Source organism: Echinococcus granulosus (genome assembly GCF_000524195.1).
Source record: "Echinococcus granulosus chromosome Unknown EG_S00001, whole genome shotgun sequence".
Taxonomy (NCBI): Eukaryota; Metazoa; Platyhelminthes; class Cestoda; order Cyclophyllidea; family Taeniidae; genus Echinococcus; species Echinococcus granulosus.
Window position 1 is genome coordinate 2,975,721 of NW_020170381.1, and position 9,709 is coordinate 2,985,429.

At 40.1% G+C, this 9,709-nt stretch overlaps 1 protein-coding gene across 1 annotated transcript; it reads left to right on the top strand. All coding sequences in view use genetic code 11, as the record gives it.

The window, feature by feature from the left end:
- Nucleotides 1-1,700: 1,700 nt before the first annotated feature.
- On the top strand, nucleotides 1,701-8,465 carry EGR_00333 (Intraflagellar transport protein; the record flags this gene model as incomplete). The annotated part of the gene is made up of 17 exons (XM_024489582.1): nucleotides 1,701-1,722; nucleotides 3,619-3,834; nucleotides 3,883-3,993; nucleotides 4,026-4,094; nucleotides 4,139-4,248; nucleotides 4,326-4,553; nucleotides 4,905-5,203; nucleotides 6,071-6,234; nucleotides 6,331-6,395; nucleotides 6,792-6,927; nucleotides 6,996-7,143; nucleotides 7,417-7,591; nucleotides 7,624-7,713; nucleotides 7,751-7,832; nucleotides 7,880-7,970; nucleotides 8,023-8,146; nucleotides 8,391-8,465. 17 exons carry the CDS (start codon nucleotides 1,701-1,703, stop codon nucleotides 8,463-8,465), a joined length of 2,205 nt encoding a protein of 734 aa, XP_024356260.1.
- Nucleotides 8,466-9,709: the final 1,244 nt, after the last annotated feature.

Sequence of the window (9,709 nt, forward strand, 5' to 3'; positions counted from 1 at the left end):
ACACTCGCTATCGCATTCATTGATTTCACATTACAGCCCAGTGGTAGTATAAGGCGCCTCTACAGTAAATCTATTCGCCATGGTAACAGCCCGACTCGTACCAATCAAAAAATCCTATAATATAGCTTGACAAATGCAATAACTTCGATGATAAACAATGCCTTATTTTTAGGGCAACAAGGCGTTACATTTGATATCAACTCAATGCATATAGAGTGAGCTTTGTTTTGTAGAGACTTTGGAGAAAATGAGGATCGTCTACCGTTCCGTTTTAAAATAGGATTACTTAAGGCTTTACCATTATACCTCTCCCAAATGGTCTGGCCCTTGGCGAGAAGTCAGCAGCACCAACTCTTTCTGCGTGTTGCCAGTAAAAGGCTGTCGGAGTATTATGTCTTCCTTTTTACTCGGGAAGGTTTTGAGGTGCTATATTGGTGGCTGCAGAGAGCAAATCAGGTCTGAGAGGAAAACAGTGCTGAGTACTAGGCCGTGGCGGGATATATGAAGGGCATACGTTGTGGATGAGAAAATCTGTGATGTCACCTAAGAGGGGTTTCAAATTGATATCTTTTGTTGGAAAGCACCCCACTTCTGTCGTCTACATTAGTGTTCAAAAATCTAGAAATGTGTATTACAGGGCTACCCACCATACCAGTGTGGAGATACTAATTAGTTGAGTATAACTCCACCACTTCTCTATTTGAGGATGAAACCCAGATAGATGTGGCTGGACAGAAATAAAGTGAGAAAATGTCGAACGAAGTAATAAACACGAAACCTTATTCCCAAGGAATGATGTTAAACTCCGACCTTTGTTGTAAGAATCTGCTTTTAGGCCAGTGCTCTTACGACTAGCAATGGTGGACGTGGTGACCAGCTTATTCCTTTTAACTCCTAGTTGAGTTTCCAAATGAATGTAGCTTCTGACCCAGTAGAACTACCAAGAGGGGTGAGTGACGTTGCAGTTGGATATTTTTTATTTGCGTGCATATTGTATGATTAGCACGTTTGGCTTGTTGGTGTTTCCTTACAACACCAATTGTGTTGTAATAGCTAAAGATTAATGTTTAGCATGAGGTGGGCTGGGAGCAAGGCTCAAAAAATTGGAGAGGCTACGCAATGCTACAATTATTAGTGTAATTCTTGGCTTCGGGAATAGGGCAAATAGAATCTCCATCTGTGTATCTCCTCAGAGCAATCTGAACTTCGGGCCGTAACAGTGGACCTTAAGCCCCTCCGTAAGTCAATAATACAAAATCTTCTGCGATTATTGTAGCAATCTTCGTCTCTAGGATAATCTGCAGGTGCTGCAAAGCCAAATCCTACTTTAATAACAAAAATAGGCGGTTATAAATACTTAGAAAAATTTTCAATTTTTATTGTTAATCGCTTTTTGTTACAAAATCACCGTAAATTAAGTAAAGAATTAAAAGTCCTTTCGGGAATAAACTATACCAACCTAATTATTTTACATTTGTGTAGGGCCTCGACACTTCCCGGAAAATGAAAGTAAACATAATATTTTGACGGAATATATATAGATATATAGTTGTGCATGGGGCTACTGGGAAGGCCCCGTTGAAGGTACGATGACATGGGAGATTAATTAAAGCAATTCTAGTAAGGAAAACCTGTGGGTTTCTTGTAACACGCTGATTGCCTGTTTAACACTTGGTGTTGATAAAGTATCACATTGAGTCATGGCCATTGAGTTTTTTCTAGGTAGGCTGCCCTCCAAGCCATGGCAGTAGCCCTAACCCCCTCTGCTTGTCAAATACATATGATCTGCTTAAGTTTCGTATCTTCATTTTCCTTTAGAAAAGTCTCTGAGTATTACAGCATAACAATTGCACTAATTAAGTAAATGAAAAAACAACCACTTTTTGCAAGCTAGAGTGCCTGTTTTTAGTTGAATAAAGGATAAATGTCATTTAAACATACTAACAGGCTATTAATCTGCTCATGCTGAATACGAATTGGATTTTCTAATTTGAACAGGACTGGCTGATCATATTCTGTTATTAACAGGTATTATCACATATCACTCACTTTGACAGCATGCAAAAAATGTTTGGGATTTTTCAAATAATTCATTTAACTACCTGCTTATATCTACCCAAAGCATTTGTAGAAATTCCATCTCAATCTTCTAAGTGATACTGACTTCTAAAAACATTTTTAAGATAGCTTGTGGCAAACTTTTACTAAAAAGTATTATTATTTTTAAAGTTGTCTTTTATAAGTTTGTTAATTAAAATCAAAACTCGTGTTTTAATTTTAATTTACTATCCATCATCCTACTCAACAGCGCGCTTTTGGTGATGCGGCTTCAATTGAAAACCCAAGAAGATTTTCACCATATCCTTTTGTTTGAAAAATATTTTAAAAAAGCCTTTTACGATTGGTAAATCGTGTAATAAAATAAACTTGCAGCACATAACGATGGCGAAATCCTAATATACTAAACCTAATTAAGCTTGAATTTCGGAGAGGCCAGCCGGGGGGTGGTTCTGTCGCCCAGACCCTGCTTTGTGATGTGTATCTAGTTTAAATAAAATGTTTGTTTTGCTTTTCGCATTTTTGGTACATGGCTCTGCATCCGACCACCCTAAAGTATTTCCAGTTGGACTTTGTTGGGCCCCTTCTTTCATATGTATTTGCTTGCATAGGAAATAAGTTTGCTTTGTGTCCTTGTGTTTATTACTAGCAATGGCCTAGACGCTTCTAAATTACCAACCTTTTACACTAAATCTTGCTGTATATTTCAGGAGAGAGTGCATCCTGTTAGCTGCATACTTAAAATGTGGCACAAAATCTTTCCAAATGCGTTAAAATTATGAGTAAAAATGGGATCTATGTTTATGTATATAAGTCTTGATTTAGAAACGCCATGCCATAAGCAGGTTATGCATGATAAACTGATCAAGCCCTATTATTCCTCTGAAAAACTGACTTTTATGACTTTTCAGTGACTTCATACCTGTGATTTTTTTGTAAATTTACAGGAGTAAACGAAGTCCGTTGAACGTGTTTGGGTAAAATCCTCATTATTGTTGAGTTATTTTCCTGTCGCGTGGCTAGTTATAGTGACTGTCCCCGTTCTGTGCCCTGCTCCTTTTTGACTAGTTCATATTCCAAACTTTGGTTTTTCTTCGTGCAGTTTCTGGTAATCTTGGGCAATTTTGAACAAGGCTTAAACTCACAAATTGGCTATCAATTTGCAACATTTTAAGCAGTTAATCACTTAAATTTGCCTTTTTACAATTTACATGGCTGAGTAAGTAATAAAGTGCTCGTTGACATATATTTATACCAGTATTAAATATTGATGTCCATTGTGTACATTTCTAGCTTCAAGATTATTAACAAACTCACCGCCATTCCTTAATGTTTGGCCAAGGATCCGGCATCTGTATTACATTAGTTGCCCTTAATGCAAATTCTCTCTGCCTTTTAATATTACCGCCTTACGTCCCTTTTATAATTTTTTTAACTTTTTATCCCTAAGAACCGGATGGTTTTATTATTTATTGCAGCGAGTCTAATAAACTCGTAAGTCCAATTTGAGTAACAGCAGTGTTTCCTCAACAGTTGCATTTATACATAATTCCACAGCAGCTTGTGTTGTGTGGATTTCAAATGATGAGGTGATTTCAGCTGGTGATGACCATGAAATGAAACTGTGGCGCCTTAGTAAGAAGCAGCACTCGACCTTGCTCACTCTTCCCGAAAGCCTCTTTCCTGTAGCCATAGCAGCATGTCCACCCAAGTTGGTTGCAGCAGGCCTGAATAAAAGTGCCGCTATCAATACCTTTGCAGTTTCATCTACTGATGGTTTGTTTTCTTTCACTAAAATCCTGACACCATAATGTTGGATCACAGGGTACTTTCACCTAGTCAACAAGAGCGGTCGAGTTGAGAAAAGTGTTGAGGCACATCGAGGTGCCGTCTTAGGTCTCAGGTGGAGTTATAATGGCGACTCTTTTGCAACCTGTAAGGCAAATCCCTCTGATTGTCTTGCATAGGTGGTGAAGATGGACAGGTAAAGGTCTGGTCTCGCAGCGGCATGCTGCGTTTGACACTAGTTCAGAAGAGTGAGTTCGAAGTTTTTGAAGTTTTAATTGTGAAAATCCTTAAGATCTATCTGTTTATGCCTTGGCGTGGGGGCCCAAGTCAGAGCAGATTGTTCATACATCTGGGAAACAATTGACGATCAGAACTATTCGATCGAACGCAACATCACTTACGGTATGTTAATTCGGCAAAAATGGTTTCACTATATCCATTCCTCTTCTTATACAGTATTTCATGTTGATTCGATTTAGTGGACGGCACATGATGGACTTATCTTGAAGGTTGACTGGAATCCAATCAATGATTTGCTCATATCTGGTGGCGAGGATTGCAAATATAAGGTGTGGGATAGTTTTGGTCGCCTTCTTTTTTCAAGCCAAGTGCACAATTATCCTATCTGCTCATTGGCGTGGAAGCCCACTGGCGATCAGTTTGCCGTTGGTAGCTACAACTTTCTTCAGCTGTGTGACAAACTTGGTGTGAGTTAAGTTTGGCTATACCGATAGTTTTTTTCACAGTAAAGCTGTGTCTATAGGTTTAATAATTTCAAATTTGTTTTCAATTTTTTAAATCTAGAAGATTTAGTGGTCTCACTCATTTGCTATGCAATTCTGCAGCAGTATTTATTGTTTTGATCCGATTTGCCGAATTTAAGCACAATTTGATGCACAACTCTTTTCATTCCCGATTAGAAGCCTCATTCTACCTCATTTGCATTAATACCGAACCGAAATGGAAATAATTGATTAACGGAAGCTACCTTTGGAGAGTGCAACATTTATGATAAACGTGATAGCTAATTCTCTTCTGTTTGTAACGACACCACACAGTGGTCACAGAATGTCCAGAAGCCGAAGACGGGAAGCCTTCTTGACTTGGCCTGGTCTCCAAACGGAGCAAACTTAGCCGCTGCAAGTGGCAATGGTAGCGTGATTTTCGCGCACCCTGTTGGCTGTCGTTTAGAGTGGGCCGGATTCGAGGTGGTGCTCACCGACATCAGCTCAATCACGGTCACAAAAGTCTGCGACGACTCTGTTGAAAGTCTGCAGTTCTGTCAGCCGGTGCTCCACTTCTCCTTGGCATATGGGCACCTTACCGCGCTAACTATAAATCAGTGCTACATTTACAGGTGAATATTATTACTCTACTGAGCGATTTTCCACTAGTATTGGGAACTATTTATAGACTATTAATGCGCCTAGAGGGCTTTGAAAAGAGCTTTATTAGTCTAAGACCGGTGGAATCCTTAACTCGTCTTACCGTGAGTCTTTTGCATCCAGTGGCGCACATTTAAAGTGGGATCATCTTAAATCTGAGGCCTAGACTAGCATTTATTCATTTCTTTACTGAACCATTAAAATGTTTGCTCAATAGTGTTAAGAACTTCAATACTCCCGTGATTGTGGACCTGAAGGATGCTATTATTTCGATAATCGTTCAATCACAAGAGTAAGTTGAAATTTTTCAGATTAAAGCGAAAGAATCTAGCAGTTTTCTGGTAGCTGGAATAATATGTAATCTAGAGACGCAAGTAGCATACTTACGAGATAATTTAATCAAAATAGAAAGCATTACTTAGATTGCTCGTTGCTAAGTAATAATGGCAGTTTTTTGACCCATCTGTAAATATCCAAATACTGCGTTCGATCTGTTGAGTTTAATTACTTTACTTCTGGTAAGGTCGGAAAACCTTGCCCCAAATAACAATGAAACACGCTTGTGAACTTTACTGCAGCCTTCAAATTTCTAAACACCTCGGTAATCTTTGTCTTTACGGAACTAGATAAAGTAGTATTTACATATTTTGACAACGAATATCCAGTCGAGTATCATACTAGCAAACACCTATATAGGCAGTGGCTCCGTTTACCACTGCGTTAAAATGGACAACTGTTCGATGGCTGGATCAAATGATACCCTCAACACAGGGCTCAAATTGCTAAACAACCATGAAACACTCCAACATGTAAAACTGGCTTAAGCCTCGCTTTGTTAGTGTTTTTATGCTGGTCGACTGGGGCACCTTGCTCATCTATAACTACAGTGGACGACTCATCTCCTCCGTGAAGAATGCTTCCGTGCGGACTGACTTCGTCTATCCTGGATGCATTGCCCTCAGCAGCGACACAATTGCCACAAAGGATTCGGAGGACGAAAAAGGTACAAATTGCATTCCTATCGTTTAATATTTCCATTACATGTGTATAACTTGATTTTTTTGGTTTCATAAATGCCAAACACCAAAAATCTGTGCAGCAATACACCTGTTCGAAGCGAATTCCGGGAAGCCAGTTGGTGATGGGAAACCTATAATCCATGCAGTAAGTCACATTCCAACACCTCAAAAGAGATGTCTGTTGGTTATCGTTAGTGCTAACAAAAGTAAAGGTTTCAATCTAGATTTTCCTGTGTTGGTTTTGCACCTTGATTTCCGTGTTTATGTATCCCGCTAACCTTGGAATCTTCTCCATGTACAGCAATTAGCAGATCTTACTGTATGAATAATGCCGTATTTAGTCTTTGCTAATGCACTCCGATAAGTGCTAACGAAATACTTCATTCGTTTCATAATAAGTATTCTTCAGTTGCCGCTTCACCAAATAGATCAGTAAATGTGTCGCCCGGGTGCGATGAGACGCAACGGTCTTATGAAACACTGGGTAAATGTAGTTGGAAACGAATCAGATTTGTGAGCACTTTAAACCGCCTACATGCAGGCTGATGTCATGACACTGGGATTGAATCAGAAGGAATCTGTAGCAGAACGGCGCCTTGCTATTCTTGACAGAAACAAGGATCTCTTTATTTACCAAGTACGTGTTTACGGTCGCAGCAGACCAATGATTAAATTGGGTAAGCTGGTTTCTCACCCATTGCGCCGGACTTTACCCAGCAAATCACAGTCCGTGTTTCTGCTGCAGGAAGCGTGGTCTCAGCATTCATGTGGTCTGGGACTCAAAACTTCCTCGCCGCGATCAAGAATGAAAAACTCACTATTTGGTACTACCCAACAGTCTCCTTCGTGGACAAAGAGCTCCTCGACCTCACTGTGGAGGAAAAGAATGTGGTGTAAGTGGAGTAATACGGAACAATACTGATTTGAGGTGATGAGACTCAGTTACGAATGGAAGAATCTCACGTCCTATTAAGCTGCTATATACAGAATGCCAAACCTCATCGCTCCCACCTGGAATCAAGAGGGCAGCTTACCCATCAGACGGCCCTATTTACTTCCAAAACTCGCTGTCAATAGAGTATTGGACAGAGACGCGGTCATTTATAATTCATTTACCCATTGAGTCTAGGAGCTCTGGAATAACCTCTTTCACGCCCTCTTTGTAGGGAAGGTGGTGGAAAATACTGCACATTGAATGGCTTTAACGATAACCATGTGACCATTCGCCGACCAGAGGGCACCATAGTGGCTTCTTCCATCTCACCCTACCCGGCTCTGCTTTACGCTCTCACGTCCAAAAACAAGTGGACTCAAGGTACACAGCTTTGCCGTAACGCAAAGGTTAGTTTTAACTTACTTTGTTGAATTTGAAGGACCCCTTGTTGTGGGCCTGTCTTGCTGGCTTGGCTATGGCGACGCGGAGATTGGACCTTGTTGAGGATGCTTATGCGGCACTCAATAAGGTAATGCCGAGTGCTGGTTACTACTCTCATCATTAAGGCGGATAAAGTCGAGCATATAAAAAGCATACGGGAAATGGCTTCGAAAGAGGCTCAAAGTGCACAGACACTTCTTCTTGCGGGTAAGCATCATAGAACTACCTCATTCATTTACTCTCATAACACCTAGGACAACCAAAGGAAGCTGAACGAACACTTTTACAAGCAGGCCTTCAATTCAGTGCGGTGATGCTCAATCTTGCGCAATTTAAATGGGAAAGGTGAGTACTATAGCAATCGACCTCAGCACTTTAAATTATCGTTTTCATTTAGGGCCCTGGAGCTAGCTAACAAAAATGAGTTATCAATAGCTATTGTGCTGTCAGCACGACACCATTATCTCTCCAAAATAGGGCGACCAGAAAACATCCAGTCCTTCCTGAACAGCCAACATCAGGTAAAATCCCCAAACAGATTATTTAGACTTACTACAAACAGATTTGGACACCGCGCTCAAGAGCTTAGTCCGTTATACTTAATATTAGCATGTCCTGCATTAGAAAAGAATGCATTAGTTTCCGGTGTAAACGAACCGGCGGCAAAAAAAATACAATTTAGGTTATCACGGCATTACTCGCCATGGCGCGCTTTCGCTATTTATGATTCATCAATCGCCTAAAATTAACTCTTAACGGTTATAGAAGATAATGGATGAAGAAACATTGAAAAGAACTGTCGAGGAGGGATATCAAAGAGAGGCCACTCGCAAAACATGAATTCCAAGAGCCGTTTTAAATTGTCAACGTTTATTTGTTTTCTATCATTCACAATAAATTCATTGGATGGAAATGAACATCGTAAAAGACGGCAACAAGTCACAAAGTAGTAACCGGGAGGAGTGAAATCACTTAATAATACGCAATAGTGTAAACACGCATTCGATTGGCATATGCATAAGCATCTACAAGCTGACAAGTCTGAAATCAAGTAAAAACCAATATTCTAATGCTTACCAGACTATACAAAGATATGTACGAAACAATTTCAGCATCCAGTAATAACTCTGGAGCACGAAAACCATATCTGTTCATTGTCAGTTGTAAATACTTCCTCCACACGCATACCGCTTTCTTCATCAGTTGCGACGTCCGAACCACCAGGGTAAAGATCCATCGTATCCTCAGTTGATAACACATTTAAAACATGAATGGATCCTATGGGTGGGTTGAAGCTCAGTTTTGGAACAAAATCATCGTAGCGAAACCGTCTATCCGTTTTGAAGTACACATGAAGTCGTGTGGGTGGCGTGGGTTCAAATATAGCATTAAAATATGGACTTTCCATAAGACCCTTGAAAAAACCTTGGAACCGTTGCTCCTCTGGGGACCCGATATCATCTTCAGGCGCAAAATTGCAATTACGAAAGTTCAACAAGACCATGCGTAATGGTTTTTGAACATTTGGGCCCAGTATGAAGAGGAACTGCTCAATCGGAAATGTAGAAAGGCTGCAAAGCTCCATTTCAAGCAATAACACAGAATTAATGGACGACTGTAGCTTCCTAGTCGACATTAATAACTTAGAAATAATATAAGGCAAAATAGACTCACAGAAGCAGTGCTTTTGCTAACGTCGTCTTTGTTGCTCAGCAGTCTGAAGTCAGGAAACTGTCCAGTGTTGTAGAGGAAGAAATGTAAGAACTTTATCATAAGAAGAGTCTTCTGGGATGACGACAGAACTGACTGCCCAATCAGCAAATCTGAAACCGACATTACACACCGCGCACCTAAGCCCAGTTCATGTCCAAACGACCGCTGAATGCTACTAATTACATAAAACGAGCAATTAGAACAAAGCGAAAAGTAATTTGGAAGCTTAACGTCCACTACAGTATAAGATTTTAAAGCATTCTGGGTAACTTACTTCTCGTTACAAATATGAGAGATGCTCTAATGGATTTATTTAAATGGACGAGTTCCTCTGATCTTGCATTATTCTTATTTCTGATTGTACTGCAACC